This window comes from Nerophis lumbriciformis, linkage group LG22 (genome assembly GCF_033978685.3).
Source record: "Nerophis lumbriciformis linkage group LG22, RoL_Nlum_v2.1, whole genome shotgun sequence".
Lineage (NCBI taxonomy): Eukaryota > Metazoa > Chordata > Actinopteri > Syngnathiformes > Syngnathidae > Nerophis > Nerophis lumbriciformis.
The window spans coordinates 13,239,545-13,262,974 of NC_084569.2; the positions used below are offsets into that span (position 1 = coordinate 13,239,545).

Genomic DNA, 23,430 nt, shown 5'->3' on the forward strand with positions numbered 1-23,430 from the left:
GTGTGTAGTGTTTTAGTTTTTGTCTTGCGCTCCTATTTTGGTGGCTTTTTCTCTTTTTTCTGTATTTTCCTGTAGAAGTTTCACGTCTTCCTTTGAGCGATATTTTCCGCATCTACTTTGTTTTAGCCATCAAGAATATTTCCGTTGTTTTTATCCTTCTTTGTGGGGAAATTGTTGATTGTCATGTCGTGTACGGCATGTACATTGTGGACGCCGTCTTTGCTCCGCGGTAAGTCTTTGCTGTCGTCCAGCATCCTGTTTTTGTTTACTTTGTAGCCAGTTCAGTTTTAGTTTCGTTCTCCTTAGCCTTTCCTAAGCTTCAATGCCTTTTCTAAGGGGCACTCACCTTTTGTTTATTTTTGGGTTAAGCAGTAGACACCTTTTTACCTGCACGCTGCCTCCCGCTGTTTCCGACATCTACAAAGCAATTAGCTACCGGCTGCCACCTACTGATATGGAAGAGTATTACACGGTTACTCTGCCGAGCTCTAGACAGCACAGACACTCAACAACGGCACATACAAACCCCGTTTCCATATGAGTTGGGAAATTGTGTTAGATGTAAACATAAACGGAATACAATGATTTGCTAATCATTTTCAACCCATATTCAATTGAAGGCACTACAAAGACAAGATTTTTGATGTTCAAACTCCTAAACTTTAATTTTTTTTTTTTGCAAATAATAATTAACTTAGAATTTCATGGCTGCAACACGTGCCAAAGTAGTTGGGAAAGGGCATGTTCACCACTGTGTTACATGGCCTTTCCTTTTAACAACACTCAGTAAACGTTTGGGAACTGAAGAGACACATTTTTTAAGCTTCTCAGGTGGAATTCTTTCCCATTCTTGCTTGATGTACAGCTTAAGTTGTTCAACAGTCCAGGGGTCTCCGTTGTGGTATTTTAGGCTTCATAATGCGCCACACATTTTCAATGGGAGACAGGTCTGGACTACAGGCAGGCCAGTCTAGTACCCGCACTCTTTTACTATGAAGCCACGTTGATGTAACACGTGGCTTGGCATTGTCTTGCTGAAATAAGCAGTGGCGTCCATGGTAACGTTGCTTGGACGGCGTGGCGCAGTGGAAGAATGGCCGTGCGCGACCCGAGGGTCCCTGGTTCAATCCCCACCTTGTACCAACCTCGTCATGTCCGTTGTGTCCTGAGCAAGACACTTCACCCTTGCTCCTGATGGGTGCTGGTTAGCGCCTTGCATGGCAGCTCCCTCCATCAGTGTGTGAATGTGTGTGTGAATGGGTAAATGTGGAAGTAGTGTCAAAGCGCTTTGAGTACCTTGAAGGTAGAAAAGCGCTATACAAGTACAACCCATTTATCATTTATTTATAACATATGTTGCTCCAAAACCTGTATGTACCTTTCAGCATTAATGGCGCCTTCACAGATGTGTAAGTTACCCATGCCTTGGGCACTAATACACCCCCATACCATCACAGATGCTGGCTTTTCAACTTTGCGCCTATAACAATCCGGATGGTTCTTTTCCTCTTTGGTCCGGAGGACACGACGTCCACAGTTTCCAAAAACAATTTGAAATGTGGACTCGTCAGACCACAGAACACTTTTCCACTTTGTATCAGTCCATCTTAGATGAGCTCAGGCCCAGCGAAGCCGACGGCGTTTCTGGGTGTTGTTGATAAACGGTTTTCGCCTTGCATAGGAGAGTTTTAACTTGCACTTACAGATGTAGCGACCAACTGTAGTTACAGACAGTGGGTTTCTGAAGTGTTCCTGAGCCCATGTGGTGATATCCTTTACACACCGATGTCGCTTGTTGATGCAGTACAGTCTGAGGGATCGAAGGTCACGGGCTTAGCTGCTTACGTGCAGTGATTTCTCCAGATTCTCCGAACCCTTTGATGATATTACGGACCGTAGATGGTGAAATCCCTAAATTCTTTGCAATAGCTGGTTGAGAAAGGTTTTTCTTAAACTGTTCAACAATTTTCTCACGCATTTGTTGACCAAGTGGTGACCCTCGCCCCATCCTTGTTTGTGAATGACTGAGCATTTCATGGAATTTACTTTTATACCCAATCATGGCACCCACCTGTTCCCAATTTGCCTGTTCACCTGTGGGATGTTCCAAATAAGTGTTTGATGAGCATTCCTCAACTTTATCAGTATTTATTGCCACCTTTCCCAACTTCTTTGTCACGTGTTGCTGGCATCAAATTCTAAAGTTAATGATTATTTGCCTTCCCGGTAAGGTCTATTCAGGTGTACTGGAGAGGAGGCTACGCCGGATAGTCGAACCTCGGATTCAGGAGGAACAGTATGGTTTCCGTCCTGGTCGTGGAACTGTGGACCAGCTCTATACTCTCGGCAGGGTCCTTGAGGGTGCATGGGAGTTTGCCCAACCAGTCTACATGTGCTTTGTGGACTTGGAGAAGGCATTCGACCGTGTACCCCGGGAAGTCCTGTGGGGAGTGCTCAGAGAGTATGGGGTAACGGACTGTCTTATTGTGGCAGTTCGCTCCCTGTATGCTCAGTGCCAGAGCTTGGTCCACATTGCCGACAGTAAGTCGGACACGTTTCCAGTGAGGGTTGGACTCCGCCAAGGCTGCCCTTTGTCACCGATTCTGTTCATAACCTTTATGGACAGAATTTCTAGGCGCAGTCAGGGCGTTGAGGGGATCTGGTTTGGTGGCTGCAGGATTAGGTCTCTGCTATTTGCAGATGATGTGGTCCTGATGGCTTCATCTGGCCAAGATCTTCAGCTCTCGCTGGATCGGTTCGCAGCCGAGTGTGAAGCGACTGGGATGGGAATCAGCACCTCCAAGTCCGAGTCCATGGTTCTCTCCCGGAAAGGGGTGGAGTGCCATCTCCGGGTTGGGGAGGAGATCTTGCCCCAAGTGGAGGAGTTTAAGTACCTCGGAGTCTTGTTCACGAGTGAGGGAAGAGTGGATCGTGAGATCGACAGGCGGATCGGTGCGGCATCTTCAGTAATGCGGACGCTGTATCGATCCGTTGTGGTGAAGAAGGAGCTGAGCCGGAAGGCAAAGCTCTCGATTTACCGGTCGATCTACGTTCCCATCCTCACCTATGGTCATGAGCTTTGGGTCATGACCGAAAGGACAAGATCACGGGTACAAGCGGCCAAAATGAGTTTCCTCCGCCGAGTGGCGGGGCTCTCCCTTAGAGATAGGGTGAGAAGCTCTGTCATTCGTGGGGAGCTCAAAGTAAAGCCGCTGCTCCTCCACATCGAGATGAGCCAGATGAGGTGGTTCGGGCATCTGGTCAGGATGCCACCCGAACGCCTCCCTAGGAAGGTGTTTCGAGCACGTCCGACCGGTAGGAGGCCACGGGGAAGACCCAGGACACGCTGGGAAGACTATCTCTCCCGGCTGGCCTGGGAACGCCTCGGGATCCCCCGGGAGGAGCTGGACGAAGTGGCTGGGGAGAGGGAAGTCTGGGCTTCCCTGCTTAAGCTGCTGCCCCCGCGACCCGACCTCGGATAAGCGGAAGAAGATGGATGGATGGATGGATGGATGGATGGATGGATGGATGATTATTTGCACACAAAAAAAATGTTTACCAGTTTGAACATCAAATATGTTGTCATTGTAGCATATTCAACTGAATATGGGTTGAAAAGGATTTGCAAATCATTGTATTCTGTTTATATTTACATCCAACACAATTTCCCAACTCATATGGAAACGGGGTTTGTAATTTGCAGATTATAATGACTGGTTTTCAAAAAATATTTTTACAGATACAGTGGTTGAGATACAGTGGTTGAAAAACACTGTATATAGAATAAGCCATTAAGACTCCATTTCCCACAATGCATTGCTGCTCAGCCTCCTCCGGTTGCTCTCGGTGTGTGCGTGTTGTGAGAGTGGGTGAGTGGCCGTGGTTGAGCAGCTCCAGCATCCTTTTAGCCGGCAGTGTGTGTGTGTGTCACACAGGGTCCTTTTTTGAGGGGGGGAAAGATGTAACCGTGGAAATTAACGTTTTTTTGGGGCGTGGGCACGATGTGGCGGTGAGGACAGGAAATGACGGCGCGTTTGGATTTCGGGGCTCTCCCTTAGAGCCTTTTTGTTTCAATTTCCTTTTTTCTTTTTTTTTCTTTTTTATAGCCAGATAATGCGGAATACTTGTAGGCGTTAATTGGCGTCACCCGAGAAGATGAAGAAGCAGTTCAACCGGATGAGGCAGCTCGCCAACCAGACGGTGGGAAGGTAAGCAGGGGCGCATCTCCGTGTGCGCCATTCCGCACCTCCTCCCCCCCACACCCCATTAAAGCCACCCTTGCACCTAATTGGCTTTTTTAACCTTTTCTTGCAGGGCTAATTAACACAATAATGTTGTTGCAGAATGCATGTAAGGCTTAAACGAGTGCGTGGGGGTCCATTGGTACATGTTACCGCATAGGCAGCATGTGGGAGGCGCATTGCCCCCCACGCAGCCTGCCTGCCCACGGAAATGCGTCCTATCTGCTCTTCAATGCAAACACATGCGTGCAAGAAGAGGCGGTGTCTTTTTTTTTTTTTTTTTTTTTCAAAGTGCACCAATGCAGCGTGGGCCTGCGACAGGAAAGGGGAAAAAGTCGCAATGTTTTCATTACGCAGTAACGTCAGCTGTTTGGAGGGGGAAACACCCCCACCTCCCACTATGCCACCATGCGTGGATACCTACAGTAAAGGTCGTCCACTGCATCAAGCAGGTGCTGCCTTCATTCCTCACTTACAGCTTTAGTGTGACCTTTCCCCCCTCCCCACTCATCATTATTGGTATTATCGCAAAACCTTTGACCTGAGAGGTGTTCACTGCTCAGCATTACACCCACGTCCAAATTGGTGACTTGCTAAATAAACACCTCACAGGCTTTTTTTTTAAGACTGTTTTTTTTTTTTTATATGAGTCATGCATGTGTGATTCTGATGTGTGGGGATTAAGAGGCGTGTGAGAAAAAAGAGGCAAAAGGGTGGGTCCTGGTTGGAGGTGTGTGGTGGTGCCTGCAACCTCCAGGATTTATCTCTCGCGGGTTTATCGTCAGAGTCACGGCAAGCCGATACGTTGTAGATATAAATATATAATCATGCATAATGCATCTTCACAGGTCTTGGCCTCGCGGGCTTTTTGACGAGTCAACTTTGTGTCCGGTAATTAGCCCGTCGGGGTCCACTAGCGCTGAAAACATAAAGTACACCTGCACAGTTCCACGGAAGCGCCTCTCTCTAGGATGCAGTGCAGTTCTACACCACAATAATACACATTTATTTCAAAGCATCTTCTTTTTTTTTTTTGTATTAGACATATAGTGCATGCATTGGATCTCCCTGACCTACCTAATGATGCGTCCTCCCCTCTGATGACCTTGAGCCCTGCTCGCGTCCTATACATATTAACGTGGAAAGGACCGTACAAAATCTTGCAGGATTTTGCATTTACAGTGGTGCCTCGATTTCCCTTACTAGTACATTCTAAAAGGTCCTGTTATATACGAGGGGAGTTGACGGCACAGACAACAAGGGGGCGTAGTTTAGTACTATGATTTATTATATATATACTATATATATATATATATATATATATATATATATATATATATATATATATAACACTAGATGTCCTGTGATACCAGTCATTGGATCGGCTCTATGGTGCCGATGTTAGCCCTTTTTAACTGGTCTTTAGCGCAGCTGTATCCCGGTGTTAGTATAGCTAAAGGTGGCATTCACCTGAAAGATTCCTTCAAAAGGACCGTACAAAATCTTGCAAGATTTTGCATTTACAGTGGTGCCTCGATTTCCCTTACCAGTACATTCTAAAAGGTCCTGTTATGTACGAGGGGAGTTGACGGCACAGACAACAAGGGGGCGTAGTTTAGCTCTATGATTTATTATATATATACTATATATATATATATATAACACTAGATGTCCTGTGATACCAGTCATTGGATCGGCTTTATGGTGCCGATGTTAGCCCTTTTTAACTGGTCTTTAGCGAAGCTGTATCCCGGTGTTAGTATAGCTAAAGGTGGCACTCACCTGAAAGATTCCTTCAAAAGGGACGCACGCTCAGGGGATCACAATTACATTTCCATTTTTTACAGAACTTCTATGTAGGAAATGCCTTCCAAAGCATCTTAAAAAGGGTAAAATCTCTTCAAATTCAGGGGGGCGATGCTCCCTCAACCTCCAAAGGGGACCCCTTTGACCCTCAGCTAATATTTTTCAATGTATCTATTGTCTATTTTTACCTCCCTGATTAACACATAACACCTGGGGATGTGATTATACACTTATCTCACAAGACGATACACGATATTGGGTTCACGAAAACAGACGTGACACAATTTTAATATTAATCGAACGTAGGGGCCCATAATTCCTGACAGCCCTCCGGATTTTAAGAAAACTATACTTTGACAAAGGTATGTGGCAGAACAAGGAAATATGTTTTTAATCTAGCTGGGTTAAAAAAAACAATGCAGGTGCATTTGGAGTTATTTTTTAACATTAGCATGACATATACATTCTACAAATAAAAACAAAAATCAAATTAGTATCTCTGAGGGCTCTGGTTCACTCTTCCATCCACTCTTCTACTTCCGCTTTTATGAAAAATCCAGTAGTAAAAACCTCATTCAGAATTTGGGGTTCAGTTTTAGCGCTCTTTTGGCTTACAGACTATTTCTAGTCTTGTACCCATCACTGCTAACCATGCTTTCCCTCCCTCTCTTGTCAATAGTGCTTTTTTTTAAGATGACCAAGTCTGATGATCAGCAGCATTAAATATGTATACATTGACAACATTTTTGCCTCATTACAGCCACTTTGGGATACATTTTGACTCCCCAATAAACACTATTTTAGATATCTACCGATCCACAGCTTTTGTTAGTAATACTTTTCCCAGGTTTCCAAACTTACCGACTGTCAAAGTATAACATGCTTTTTTTTGACACCAATTCCGACTTTAAAAGGACCAATTACAATGTTTGCAATCACATTTTTCATTCTCTGAATTTAATGACCGTAAGTCACTTTGGGATGTTGATCGAGGTGTGAATCTATCTGAGGAGATCTGGACAGAGATTTTAAGTAGAGTTCCTAAAGGCCTACTGAAACCCACTACTACCGACCACGCAGTCTGATAGTTTATATATCAATGATGAAATCTTAACATTGCAACACATGTCAATACAGCCGGGTTAGCTTACTAAAGTGCAATTTTAAATTTTGCGCGAAATATCCTGCTAAAAACGTCTCGGTATGATGACGCCTGCCCGTGACGTCACGGATTGTAGAGGACATTTTGGGACAGCCTGGTGGCCAGCTTTTAGGTCGTCTGTTTTCATCGCAAAATTCCACAGTATTCTGGACATCTGTGTTGGTGAATCTTTTGCAATTTGTTCAATGAACAATGGAGACAGCAAAGAAGAAAGCTGTAGGTGGGAAGCGGTGTATTGCGGCAGGTGTTGTGCCGGATAACGCACCCCCGCCGTAGAATGCATCTCCTGACTGTTGTGCCGGATAACACAACCGGTGTTTCATTGTTTACATTACCGAAAGATGACAGTCAAGCTTTACCATTGGCCTGTGGAGAACTGGGACAACAGAGACTCTTACCAGGAGGACTTTGAGTTGGATACTCAGACGCGGTACCGTGAGTACGCATGCAGCTGCGGCTTCCAAACATTTGATCGCTTTCCCGTACGTGAGTGCCGCTATGTGCATGTCACGTACGTAACTTTGGGGACTTTGGGGAAATATATGTGCTGTATGAACTTTGGGGAGGTGAACGGTACTTTGGGCTGTGGGATTGAGTGTGTTGTGCAGGTGTTTGAGTTGTATTGGCGGGTTATATGGACGGGAGGGGGGAGGTGTTTGTTATGCGGGATTAATTTGTGGCATATTAAATATAAGCCTGGTTGTGTTGTGGCTAATAGAGTATATATATGTCTTGTGTTTATTTACTGTTTTAGTCATTCCCATCTGAATATCAGGTCCCACCCGCCTCTCACAGCATCTTCCCTATCTGAATCGCTCCCACTGCCCTCTAGTCCTTCACTCTCACTTTGCTCATCCACGAATCTTTCATCCTCGCTCAAATTAATGGGAAAATCGTCGCTTTCTCTGTCCGAATCGCTCTCGCTGCTGGTGGCCATGATTGTAAACAATGTGCAGATGTGAGGAGCTCCACAACCTGTGACGTCACGCGCATATCGTCTGCTACTTCCAGTACAGGCAAGGCTGATCAAGTATAACACATAGAATGGACCTGCTATCCCCGTTTAAATAAGAAAATCGCATTTCAGTAGGCTTTTAAGTCTATTTGTGCTAGACACATCCTTATTCAATGCTTTTTGATTGATTGAGATTGATTGATTGAGACTTTTATTTGTAGATTGCACAGTACAGTACATATTCCGTACAATTGACCACTAAATGGTAACACCCGAATAAGTTTTTCAACTTGTTTAAGTCGGGGTCCACATGCAAGCTAATACATCGTACCTATTATACCAAGGTCCATCTGGCTAAGATGTATGACGGAATATTGGCATTATGTGATCTGTGTCAACAATCGCCAGCTAACTTAATACATTATGTTTTGGCTTTGCCCATCCCTGTGCAGTTATTGGGCTGAAATTCTTAATACTGTCTTTTGTAATTGGCAATGAGATCGAACAGAATCCTCGAAGCGGACTATTTAGGGTAGCTCCCCTGCCAAAGCAAATCCAAAAACAACTTGGTAGCATTTACTATACTTTGTTGGCTCAAAGGCTCATTGTGCTAAATTGGAAGGCCGCAGTTCCTGCCTGTCACACCCGCTGAATTAGAGATATTGTGTATTTCCTTAAATTGGAGAAAATTAGGCTGACATTGAACGGTTGTTCTCTGAAGTATGGGGTGGTTTACTAAAATATGTAAAAGACTGATCTCAAATTGAACCCCGATTGAAAAATAATTGAAAGGTGGATAATTGATGAGCCTTTTGTCTGCAGTCGTGTATTGCTGCACCGTGTTGGGGACATTTAGGAGTGCAGTTGTCTGTAGCTTCATGTCAATATTAGCCTTTTTTTAAATTTATTTTTTATTTTATATATCATTTTTTTGTGGGTTACATGTTTGGGGGAGGAAAAAAAGAACAATTGACATGTGTTTAATAATTTCCTGACTGTATACAGTACAGGCCAAAAGTTTGGACACACCTTCTCCTCATTCAATGTGTTTTCTTTATTTTCATGACTATTTACATTGTAGATTGTCACTGAAGGCATCAACTATGACTGAACACATGGAGTTATGTACTTAACAAAAAAGGTGAAATAACTGAAAACATGTTTTATATTGTAGTTTCTTTAAAATAGCCACCCTTTGCTCTGATTACTGTTTTGCACACTCTTGGCATTCTCTCGATGGGCTTCAAGAGGTAGTCAGCTGAAATGATAGTTTTGATGCCTTCAGTGACAATCTACAATGTAAATAGGCATGTCAAATAGTCTATATATATATATATATATATATATATATATATATATATATATATATATATATATATATATATATATATATATATTTTAGGGCTGCAACAACTAATCGATTAAATCAATTTAAATTGATTATAAAAATAGTTGGTGATTAATTTAGTCATCAATTTGTTGGATCTATGCTATGCGCTTGCGCAGAGGCAATTTTTTTTATTTTTTTATTTTTTTTAATAAACCTTTATTTATAAACTGCAACATGTACAGCTGAGAAACAATAATCAAAATAAGTATGGTGCCATTATGCTGTTTTTTTTTTCAATAAAATACTGGAAAGGATAGAAATGTAGTTGGTCTCTTTTATCCGATTATTAATCGATTAATCGAAGTAACAATCGACAGATTAATCGATTATCAAATCAATTGTTAGTTGCAGCCCAAATATATATATATATATATATATATATATATATATATATATATATATATATATATATATATATATATATATATATATTTATATATATATATATATATATATATATATATATATATATATATATATATATTATACATAGTACAGGCCAAAAGTTTGGACACACCTGTGTTTTCTTTATTTTCATGACTATTTACATTGTAGATTGTCACTGAATGCATCAAAACTATGAATGAACACATGTGGAGTTCTGTACTTCACAAAAAAAAGGTGAACTAACTGAAAATATGTTTTATATTCTAGTTTCTTCAAAATAGCCACCCTTTGCTTTGCACACTCTTGGTATTCTCTCGATGAGCTACAAATGTGCAAAAAAGTAATCCGAGCAAAAGGTGGCTATTTTGAAGAAACTAAAATATAAAACATGTTTTCAGTTATTTCACCTTTTTTTTGTTAAGTACTTAACTCCACATGAGTTATATGTGTAAAATAACTTTACACTACTTTATATTAGAAATGGCAACAGCGGAGGATGAATGTCCCATAATAAGAAGATAGAGAAACAGAAGAAACTTATCTACCACGGCGTCCGCACCGACTACAAAGGCGGGTGCCCGCAATTTTTCAGGATTTATGCAGATCCCAAATACAGATCAGCAGGTACCAGAAGGTAAAAAAAGTTGCTTTTGCATAATATTGCGGGAAAAAAACGCCAGATAATATGTCTTACCTTATACACACACACCATAATAATACTCGTTTGTTGAAGCACATCAAACGGTGTGGCTTCATAACTTACCAAAGTCATACTAAAACATTGTGATAGATTTTTGAGCGCCGTGTGTAATGTACTGTATTTTCAATGAAACATTTAAAATGTTGGTGTTGTTTACTTGACACATATTGCCATCATAGTGCAGTCTACACATATCTCTTATGTTTGACTGGTCACACTTATCATTACACCATGTACCAAATAAAATAGCTTCGAGGTGGGTAAGCTCAACCAAACTTATTCCTTACAATAGACGCATTAGCAGGTTATAAGGCGCACTGTCGAGTTTTGAGGGAAAAATTCATTGTTTTGATGCCTTTAGTGACAATCTACAATGTAAGTAGTCATGAAAATAAAGAAAACGCTTGGAGTGAGAAGGTGTGTCTAAACTCTTGGCCTGTACTGTATGTCAAAAACCCAAAAAAACAAAGGTTTTTGAAAAAAAAAAAAGGACTTAATGTGCGGTTCCAATTCCTCTCGCGCGACCAGACAGATATATTTCTGACTATTAAAAAAAACAAAGAACCACTGACTGTACCCCACAAGACAGCTTTTCTGTAATGGAGAACTACTGTCAAGTTTTAATCTTGCGAAATCTCTAAATATCTCGTCACGCCCCTAATGACAACTTATGCAACCACATGCATGCGCGACACAGCGTTTTGATGCGACATGTGATTCTGCGGCCTCCATGTGCTTGCACGTGCAATTTTGCTTGTTTTGGATACATATACATCAGCAGGGAAGATATCATTCATCTTCCAGGTAGTCCGAAACACGTCAGTTACTTTTGAAAGAGGCTTTAATTCCATCGCCGCCATAAAAGTGACAGTACACACGGCAAAAACTGAAATCTAAGTAAGATTAAATATCTCAAATAAGGGTGATATTTGCTTATTTTCTGTCTGATAAGATCATTCTTCTCACTAAGCAGATTTTATGTTAGAGTGTTTTACTTGTTTTAAGTGTTTTGGTCCTAAATGATCTCAGTAAGATATTACAGCTTGTTGCTGAGATTTGATGACCTATATTGAGTAAAACATGCTTGATTCTAGAATATCAACTGTTGCAAAGCTGTGTCATCAACACTCACAAGTATAAAACTACTTTTTTAAAGTAATAATTCTTGATCATGATGCAGAGCGCATATCATTATGTCATAATAATGGCACTAGCATTTACTTAATTTAAGAATATTTTTCAACATATTGAGCAAAAAGGTCTCTTTTTTTTTCTACCAAGAAAAGTGCACTTGTTATTAGTGAGAATATACTTATTTTAAGGTATTTTGGGGTTCATTGAGGTTAGCTAATTTTACTTGTTTTTGAAAGTCTTGACAAGCCGAATTTTCTTGTTCTATTGGCAGATAATTTTGCTTAGTTCAAATAAAATTATTTTATTTTTTCTTGTTTTTGAACACTGACTTTTGGCAGTGCAAGACCAGGCTTGCACCAAAACTACCCATGACAGCCAGTAAGCGCACTATTAACCTTGATTGCGACGCTTGACAGTCACAATGACGTCCAACTGTCCTATTTAGTCAAATTGAGGAAGGTAATGAGTATTCCTAGGGACTTCCATTCTATTCTTAGAGAAGTGTTAAAGGTGCACATGACGCTTGCTGCTGTACTCTGTACTGTTAAACAGGTAGAGCAGCAGTCCCTTAAAGGGGAACATTATCACAATTTCAGAAGGGTTAAAACCATTAAAAATCAGTTCCCAGTGGCTTATTTTATTTTTCAAAGTTTTTTTCAAAATTTTACCCATCACGCAATATCCCTAAAAAAAGCTTCAAAGTGCCTGATTTTAACCATCGTTATATACACCCGTCCATTTTCCTGTGACGTCACATAGTGATGCCGATACAAACAAACATGGCGGAAAGAACAGCAAGTTTATAGCGACATTAGCTCGGATTCAGACTCGGATTTCAGCGGCTTAAGCGATTCAACAGATTACGCATGTATTGAAACGGATGGTTGTAGTGTGGAGGCAGGTAGCGAAAACGAAATTGAAGAAGAAACTGAAGCTTTTGAGCTATATCGGTTTGTACCGTATGCAAGCGAAACCGAATAAAACGACACGACAGCCAGCGACACGGGAGAAAGCGAGGACGAATTCGGCGATCGCCTTCTAACCAACGATTGGTATGTGTTTGTTTGGCATTAAAAGAAACTAACAACTATGAACTAGGTTTACAGCATATTAAATACATTTGGCAACAACATGCACTTTGAGAGTGCAGACAGCCCAATTTTCATCAATTAATATATTCTGTAGACATACCCTCATCCGCTCTCTTTTCCTGGGGGTCTGGCGGCAGATTTCTTTGACTTTATCGTTGGAAATGCATCTGCTTTGAGTGTCGCAGGATATCCACACATTCTTGCCATCTCTGTCGTAGCATAGCTTTCGTCGGTAAAGTGTGCGGAACAAACGTCCAATTTCTTGCCACTTTCGCATCTTTGGGCCACTGGTGCAACTTGAATCCGTCCCTGTTCGTGTTGTTACACCCTCCGACAACACACCGACACCGACGAGGCATGATGTCTCCAAGGTACGGAAAACAGTCGAAAAAACGGAAAATAACAGAGCTGATTTGACCCGGTGTTTTTAATGGGTTTGAGAAAATGGCGGATTGCTTCCCGATGTGACGTCACGTTGTGATGTCATCGCTCCGAGAACGAATAATAGAAAGGCGTTTAATTCGTCAAAATTCACCCATTTAGAGTTCGGAAATCGGTTAAAAAAATATATGGTCTTTTTTCTGCAACATCAAGGTATATATTGACGCTTACATAGGTCTGGTGATAATGTTCCCCTTTAAGGTGCAATCTCCACCTTCAGGGCTAATTATTGTGTTAATTTTGTACATTTTCAGTGTTAAATGTGTAGCTACAATACGTTCCCAACTGTAACCCTGTCTTTGGAAGCACATTATTAAGAAAATGTGTGCAAGTATCGACATAAAAGAAAATAATTTCACATCAGGCATCACTCTTCCATCCGTTAAGGTGGGATGAGGTTTCCATGGCGATGGTGTGGAACTGTGATATCGCAAGTCAGACACTTTAGTCTCAGCTGTCATCTCATTTTGTGCTGATAAAAGAGGGAGCCTGTAAAAGACAAGAAAACATTATACATTGGGTTTTTTTTGGAAGCATGATGTCTGGATGCCTTCTAGGTTTTTCCTTTCGTCCTCTTGAATCTGATACCGCCTTCTGCCGGATGCCGCTTCACAAAGGACAGCTTTGTAAAATAGCAGGCTTTGCTACACATCTTACACAGTGTGGATGTAAAACGTGGGTAAAGTGCACTTCTTGGAGCCACACACACTGTCGGAGACACCCCTCATTAGAATTAAAGCAACAGACACACACAATAGCATGTTTCTATTAGGGGTTACTGTATTTTCCGGACCATAGGGCGCACCGGATTGTAAGGCGCACTGCTGATGAATGGTCTATTTTTGATATTTTTTTCATATATAAGGCGCATCGGATTATAGGGCACATTAAAGGAGTCTTTTTTTTCCTTTCTAAATGTAAAAGACTCCCTTGTGGTCTACATCAGTGTTTTTCAACCTTTTTCGAGCAAAGGCACATTTTTTTCTTTGGAAAAATCCCGGGGCACACCAGTAGCGGAAAACATTAAAAAAATGAAAATCAGCAGCTGATATTGACAGTAAACAGTAGTTCTCGTGTTGGATATAAATACAAACCATAACCAACTATTCATCACTATAGCTCGTCTCAAAGTAGGTGTACAGTCACAAACTGTCACATCACGCCGTGACTTATTTTGAGTTTTTTGGTGTTTTCCTGTGTGTAGTGTTTCCTATTTTGTTGTCGATTGTCATGTCATGTACGGATGTACTTTGTGAACGCCGTCTGCTCCACACGCTGTAAGTCTTTGCGGTCGTCCAGCATTCTGTTTTTGTTTACTTTGCGGCCAGTTCAGTTTTAGTTTCGTTTTGCATAGCCATCCTTAAACTTCAATGCCTTTTCTTAGCGGCACTCACCTTTTGTTTATTTTTGGTTCAAGCATTAGATACCTTTTTACCTGCACACTGCCTCTCGCTGTCGTCTGCATATTGCGATCACGACAAACCATGTTCCCGACATCCACAAAGCAATTAGCTACCGGCTGCCACCTACTGATATGGAGGAGTAATACACGGTTACTCTGCCGAGCTCTAGACAGCACCGACACTCAACAACGGCACATTATTTGCGGATTATAATCACCGGTGTGCAAAAAATATTTTTAACTCAATTAGGTGAAATGACATCATCTTCCACGGCAGACCAGACAATATCTCACGGTACACTAGTGTGCCACGGCACAGTGGTTGAAAGACATTGGTCTACATAACATGTAATGGTGGTTCTTTAGTCAAAATGTTCATAGATTATGTTTTATAGATCGTATTCAAGCCATTTTCTGACAGTCGCTTCCGGATGCACCGTTTTGTGGGCGGTCTTATTTACGTGGCTCACCTTCAGCAGCGTCTCTTTCCCCGTCAGTCTTTGTTGTAGCGGTGTAGCGTGCAAGGACGGGAGTGGAAGAAATGTCAAAAGATGGAGCTAACTGTTTTAATGACATTCAGACTTTACTTCAATCAATAATGGAGCAGCATCTCCTTTTCCGGAAATGTGTCCCATGAAAAACCGTCCAACCAGAACTCTCTAATAACTAAAGTTCCTTGGGTGAATAATGTAAACTCACTACAACGGTATGTTTTAGCACTTTCATGGTGAGTTTACTGACAGATATAAATAAGAACTTTACACTACTTTATTGTCATGATCCGTGGTCCGGATCATGTTTTGTTATGTTCTGTTAGTTTTGGAGTCCCTGAGTTCCTGTTTGTGCACTCCTGGGTTTATTTTGGTCACCATGGGGAGTAATTGGGTTCACCTGCCTCTGTTTAGTGGTCCCACGCTCAGCTGCTGTCAACCACTAATCAGAGAGCTATTTATTCACCTTGCTCGCCACGCTCAGTCTGGTGTCATTGTTTGCTTCATTCCTTGCCACGTACTGTAAGTCTTGTTTGTTTCATGTTTGAGTATTGCTTGTCCCTAGTCCATGCTAAGAGTTAGCTTTAGCTCCAAGTGCGATCAGCGCGTTGTGCCTTCGCATTGTGTTCCTTTTTGTTTGTACCTCTTTGAGAGTTGATAATTAAATCATGTTCCTACCTCACGCTTTCGTCCAGAGTCGTCCGTCTGCGTTTCGGGAGAACAAACCCCGCCGTGACACTTTATATTAGAAAAGGCAACAGCGGAGGATGAATGTCCCATAACAAGAAGATAGAGAAAAAGAAGAAGCTTATCGACTATGGTGTCGGCACAAACTAAAAAGGCGGACTCGTGCAATTTTTCAGGATTTATGCAGATCCCTAATACAGATCAGCAGGTACCAGAAGGTAAGAACAGTTGTTTTTGCATAATATTGCAAAACAAAAATGCCAGATATGTCTTACCCTATACACACACCATAATAATACACCTATATTTAATGCGCCGACAATCCTTCAAGCGGTGCGGCGTCATAGCTTACCAAAGTCGTACTAAAACATGAGCGCCGTGTGTAATGTTGTATATTTTCAATGGAGCATTTAAAATGTTGATGTTGTTTACTTGAGACCCATCATAACGCAGCCTACACTTATCGCTCATGTTTGACTGCCATCTACTGGTCACACGTATCATTTCACCATGTACAAAATAAAATAGCATCAATCATTCAATCAATGTTTATTTATATAGCCCTAAATCACAAGTGTCTCAAAGGGCTGCACAAGCCACAAGGACATCCTCGGTTCAGAGCCCACATAAGGGCAAGGAAAAACTCACAACCCAGTGGGATGTCAATGTGAATGACTATGAGAAACCTTGGAGAGGACCGCAGACCACCATCCGCCGCCTCAGGAAGGGGAAGCAGTGCACTGTCAACACCGTGTATGGTGAGGATGGTGTTCTGCTGACCTCGACTGCGGATGTTGTGGATCGGTGTAGGGAATACTTCGAAGACCTCCTCAATCCCACCAACACGTCTTCCTATGAGGAAGCAGTGCCTGGGGAATCTGTGGTGGGCTCTCCTATTTCTGGGGCTGAGGTTGCTGAGGTAGTTAAAAAGCTCCTCGGTGGCAAGGCCCCGGGGGTAGATGAGATCCGCCCGGAATTCCTTAAGGCTCTGGATGCTGTGGGGCTGTCTTGGTTGACAAGACTCTGCAGCATCGCGTGGACATCGGGGGCGGTACCTCTGGATTGGCAGACCGGGGTGGTGGTTCCTCTCTTTAAGAAGGGGAACCGGAGGGTGTGTTCTAACTATCGTGGGATCACACTCCTCAGCCTTCCCGGTAAGGTCTATTCATGTGTACTGGAGAGGAGGCTACGCCAGATAGTTGAACCTCGGATTCAGGAGGAACAGTGTGGTGTTCGTCCTGGTCGTGGAACTATGGACCAGCTCTATACTCTCGGCAGGGTCCTTGAGGGTGCATGGGAGTTTGCCCAACCAGTCTACATGTGCATTGTGGACTTGGAGAAGGCATTCGACCGTGTCCCTCGGGAAGTCCTGTGGGGAGTGCTCAGAGAGTATGGGGTATCGGACTGTCTGATTGTGGCGGTCCGCTCCCTGTATGATCAGTGTCAGAGCTTGGTCCGCATTGCCGGCAGTAAGTCGGACACGTTTCCAGTGAGGGTTGGACTCCGCCAAGGCTGCTCTTTGTCACCGATTCTGTTCATAACTTTTATGGACAGAATTCCTAGGCGCAGTCAGGGCGTTGAGGGAATCTGGTTTGGTGGCTGCAGGATTAGGTCTCTGCTTTTTGCAGATGGTGTGGTCCTGATGGCTTCATCTGGCCAGGATCTTCAGCTCTCGCTGGATCGGTTCGCAGCTGGACGAAGTGGCTGGGGAGAGCAAAGTCTGGGCTTCCCTGCTTAGGCTGCTGCCCCCGCGACCCGACCTCGGATAAGCGGAAGAAGATGGATGGATGGATGGAGGACCGCAGATGTGGGTGATAAACAATCCAAAAATAGCGTTTTATGCGACCTTTAACATGTTGTTGTTGTTATTGGCTCCACGGGTACATTTGTACAAATCAAACATAGAGGTACCTGACAATGTACATCATCAGAGATGTCCGATAATGGCTTTTTTGCCGATATTCCGATATTGTCCAACTCTTAATTACCGATTCCGATATCAACCGATACCGATATATACAGTCGTGGAATTAACACATTATTATGCCTAATTTTGTTGTGATGCCCCGCTGGATGCATTAAAATACAAGTTTCAACAATCAATCAATCAATCAAAAACAAGGTTTTATAAAATAAGAGAACAACTTCAACTCAAGTTATGGAAAAAAGTGCCAAGATGGCATTGCCATATTTATTATTGAAGTCACAAAGTGCATTATTTTTTTTAACATGCCTCAAAACAGCTTGGAATTTGGGACATGCTCTCCCTGAGATAATCCTGATACCCACTACAACTATGGGAAATACTACAGTTTGATTTTCACAAAGTGCTTTTTTTTTTTTTTAAACATGCCTCAAAACAGTTCCAAAAACAATGAAGGCACACAGCTTCAGTCCAGCGTATACTAGAGCATACTTGCCAGCCTTGAGACCTCAGAATTCGGGAGATGGTGGAAGGCGGGTTTGGTGGTTGTGGGGGGGTGTATATTGTAGCGTCCCAGAAGAGTTAGTGCTGCAAGGGGTTCTGGGTATTTGTTCTGTTGTGTTTATGTTGTGTTACGGTGCGGATGTTCTCCCGAAATGTGTTTGTCATTCTTGTTTGGTGTGGGTTCACAGTGTGGCGCATATTTGTAACAGTGTTAAAGTTGTTTATACGGCCACCCTCAGTGTGACCTGTATGGCTGTTGACCAAGTATGCCTGCATTCACTTGTGTGTGTTAAAAGCCGTAGATATTATGTGATTGGACCGGCATGCAGAGACAGTGCCTTTAAGGTTTATTGGCGCTCTGTACTTCTCCCTACGTCCGTGTACACAGCGGCGTTTTAAAAAGTCATACATTTTACTTTTTGAAACCTATACCGATAATTTTGAAACCGATACCGATAATTTACATTTTAAAGTATTTATCGGCCGATAATATCGGCTGACCGATATTATCGGACATCTCTATACATCACATGTGTCAAAATGTCAGTACCTCGGACATCACCCCTCTTATAAACGTTGCCTTTTCCACGCTGAAATGACTGCGTGGTGATTGCACAAGAATTATACCGCACTTATGCTTCGTCTTGTAATTACCGAGATTTACTCGCGTGCTGACTCAAGCATAAAGCCGACACTTAGAGGGGGAGCGCTTTTAACCTTCTCGCTGGAGCCGTCAGTGTTGCTGCCCAGTCTCCGCAAACAAAAAAATAACCTATCCAACACTGGTTAATCAGTTTTATTGCAAAGATGTGTGTTTGAGCGTTTCTTAATGGAACGATGGACTTTTAAAGCGGCTGGTTTCCTCTTTGAGTCACTGCTATTTATTCGGAGCTTGAAGGTCTTTCGAGGGCATCAGGTGTGCTGTGTCAGCATCTCTAAAGCTACCCCAGGCTGCCGCTACCTCCCAGGGTGACATCCATGTCATGTGATCGCCCACTTGACCAATGGCCTCTCTGTGGAGCAGTGTTGGATGCCGGAGGATGTGCAGCCATGCATGCACTGCAGCGTAAAGGAGACGCGTGATGGGTAGAGTGGGAGAGACAGCGGGCAAACGTGGTCGACTTCTGGCCTGTTTTCATGCTTTCTTCCCAACTATAACTTCTGGAACACTGAGCGAGAGGATTTTTGCAAATATTACAACTGGGCATTCATTACTCTCAGGGTTTCCGCAGGGCATTAAAAGTCATCAAATGGATTTTGTGAAAAATTATTGCTTAAAGGCCTACTGAAATGCGATTTTCTTATTTAAACGGGGATAGCAGGTCCATTCTATGTGTCATACTTGATCATTTCGCGATATTGCTATATTTTTTGCTGAAAGGATTTAGTAGAGAACATCGACGATAAAGTTTGCAACTTTCAGTCGCTGATAAAAAAGCCTTGCCTGTACCGGAAGTAGCAGACGATATGCGCGTGACGTCACAGGTTGTGGAGCTCCTCACATCTGCACATTGTTTACAATCATGGCCACCAGCAGCGAGAGCGATTCGGACCGAGAAAGCGACGATTTCCCCATTAATTTGAGCGAGGATGAAAGATTCGTGGATGAGGAAAGTGAGAGTGAAGGACTAGAGGGCAGTGAGAGCGATATAGATAGGGAAGATGCTGTGAGAGGCGGGTGGGACCTGATATTCAGCTGTGAATGACTAAAACAGTAAATAAACACAAGACATATATATACATTTAATATGCCACAAATTAATCCCGCATAACAAACACCTCCCCCCTCCCGTCCATATAACCCGCCAATACTGCACAACACACTCAATCCCACAGCCCAAAGTACCGTTCACGTCCCCAAAGTTCATACAGCACATATATTTCCCCAAAGTCCCCAAAGTTACGTACGTGACATGCACATAGCGGCACGCACGTATGGGCAAGCGATCAAATGTTTGGAAGCCGCAGCTGCATGCGTACTCACGGTACCGCGTCTGCGTATCCAACTCAAAGTCCTCCTGGTAAGAGTCTCTGTTGTCCCAGTTCTCCACAGGCCAATGGTAAAGCTTGACTGTCATCTTTCGGGAATGTAAACAATGAAACACCGGCTGTGTTATCCGGCACAACAGTCAGGGGGTGCATTCTACGGCGGGGGTGCGTTATCCGGCACAACACCTGCCGCAATACACCGCTTCCCACCTACAGCTTTCTTCTTTGCTGTCTCCATTGTTCATTGAACAAATTGCAAAAGATTCACCAACACAGATGTCCAGAATACTGTGGAATTTTGCGATGAAAACAGACGACTTAATAGCTGGCCACCATGCTGTCCCAAAATGTCCTCTACAATCCGTGACGTCACGCGCTGACGTCATCATACCGAGACGTTTTCAGCAGGATATTTCGCGCGAAATTTAAAATTGCACTTTAGTAAGCTTACCCGGCCGTATTGGCATGTGTTGCAATGTTAAGATTTCATCATTGATGTATAAACTATCAGACTGCGTGGTCGGTAGTAGTGGGTTTCATCAGGCCTTTAAATGGTATTTAGAGACATTAGCCCTTGTGTGGTGTTTGGGTCTGTGGGACCCGTTTTCATTTTTTATTAAAAGAAAAATGATACAATTAATTAATTTTTCAAACTGAGACTCACTGACTTTGACTCATTTTCTGTGAAGAACATACCGCATTTTTCGGAGTATAAGTCGCTCCGGAGTATAAGTCGCACCGGCCGAAAATGCATAATAAAGACGGAAAAAAACATACATAAGTCGTACTGGAGTATAAGTCGCATTTTTTGGGGAAATTTATTTCATAAAATTCAACACCAAGAATAGACATTTGAAAGGCAATTTAAAATAAATAAAGAATAGTGAACAACAGGCTGAATAAGTGTACGTTATATGAGGCATAAATAACCAACTGAGAACGTGCCTGGTATGTTAACGTAACATATTATGGTAAGAGTCATTCAAATAACTATAACATATAGAACATGCTATATGTTTACCAAACAATCTGTCACTCCTAATCGCTAAATCCCATGAAATCTTATACGTCTAGTCTCTTACGTGAATAAGCTAAATAATATTATTTGATATTTTACGGTAATGTGTTAATAATTTCACACATAAGTCGCTCCTGAGTATAAGTCGCACCCCCGGCCAAACTATGAAAAAAACTGCGACTTATAGTCCGAAAAATACAGTATATCAGAATTAGGGTTGCAACAACTAATCGATTAAATCGATTAAAATCGATTATAAAAATAGTTGGCGATTAATTTAGTCATCGATTCGTTGGATCTATGCAATGTGCATGCGCAGAGGCAATTTTATATTATTTTTTTTTAATTTATTTTTAATAAACCTTTATTTATAAACTGCAACATGTACAAACAGCTGAGGAACAATCATCAAAATAAGTATGGTGCCAGTATGCATTTTTCTTTCCAATAAAATACTGGAAAGGATAGAAATGTATTTTGTCTCTTTTATCCGATTATTAATCGACAGATTAATCGATTATCAAATTAATTGTTAGTTCCAGCCCTAATCAGATATTTAATGACCACACACCATACACCCCCCCTATACATTTCTATTACATATAAGATGTCCAGGTCCACTGGGCCCGGGCTAATAGAAGTGTGGAAATTGATGTTCTGTGTACCACACACACACACACACACACACACACACACACACACACACACACACACACACACACACACACACACACACACACACACAGACAGGATGAGGACAGAGTGTAGGTACACAGAACATCAGAGGGTCAAATGTGCGAGAAAATGAGAGCAGACAGTGTTGACAAATAATGTTGCAACCTTGTGTGGGAACCGCGGGTGCAGAAACACAAAAGAAGAATCCCTGTGGGATGCAGAAACTGGCAGAGAAATTTTCCTTGCAACGTTCATATTGTTGTTACTCAGCCAGTGTTTGTGGGTCTGATGGACCCGTTGCATTTTGTGGCTTTTAATGCCTCACAATCAAACACTTTTATGTTAAAATATTGAACAGATGTTTATTGGGATAAGGTAAACATCTGTTCCGTTCCAGTGTCTAAACTTGAAAAGTGAAGTATGGGGCGGGGGAAATTTTTATATTTTTTTCATTTTTAAAAGAATGCTAAAAACAGATATTATATGTATACCATGAATTGATTAACGTGGACCCCGACTTAAACAAGTAGAAAAACTTATTGGGGTGTTACCATTTTAGTGGTCAATTGTACGGAATATGTACTGTACTGTGCAATCTACCAATAAAAACTTTAATCAATCAATCAAAATACATATTTGAAGACAAAACAATGTGTTAAAAGTGACTAAGTATATTATTATTAATTATTAGTTTAAAAACTTTAGCTTTTTCTCATAACAGTCTGATTTTTTGCTCTTTTGTTGTCAACATTTGTAATGTTGTTTTTTAGATAACATGTTTTTATTTGAAAAAAGACACCTTTTAAAATTTTAGCAGACACGTTAGGAATATTTACACAAAGTATCGGTATCGGGTCGATATCGCCGATACCAGCCTGAATTTTACTTGGTATCGGATCGGAATGTGGCCTAGAATGGATCTACTGTACCCATTTTAAACAACTGTGAGGGTTTAAAATACAATCTATTCAAGATGTTAAATTGACTCAGCCTAGTTCTAATGCATATAAAGGGCCTATTGGTATTTTTCCAAATATCATTCCATGACAGGTCTTTTTCTAATATGTTAAAATAAGTCATCCATTTCCAAACTCATGCATCATTTGCATTTCTAGTATGATCTTTATTTATTATTCCATAAAACCTTGTAACTATTATTAAAAATAATTGCATCCTGTTTGAAAAACATATCTTCCAGTTTGTGGCTATTATAAGGCATATTTTAGGACTTAGACAAACTTTATTGATCCACAAGGGAAATTGTTCCACACAGTAGCTCAGTTACAAAGGATGAAAAGGGTAAGGATGGAAAGGTATAAAGTAGACTAAAAATTTACCTTAGTAGCAATATAAAATATAACATATATGTAATATTTACATCTGATGTATACAGTTTATAATATATACTGATATATTATATTATACATACAATT

The 23,430-nt window shown here is 41.7% G+C and overlaps 1 protein-coding gene across 4 annotated transcripts in view; it reads left to right on the top strand.

Moving 5' to 3' along the window:
• Positions 1–3,848: 3,848 nt before the first annotated feature.
• Positions 3,849–23,430, top strand: part of arhgap44a (Rho GTPase activating protein 44a) — a 124,468-nt gene continuing 104,886 nt past the window's right edge. For all 4 annotated transcript variants that reach the window (XM_061974222.1, XM_061974227.1, XM_061974223.1 and 1 more), the window contains exon 1: positions 3,849–4,208. In XM_061974222.1, coding sequence (XP_061830206.1) covers positions 4,156–4,208 — 53 coding nt within the window. In that variant the 5' untranslated portion in view covers positions 3,849–4,155. The remainder of the gene's footprint in view (positions 4,209–23,430) is intronic.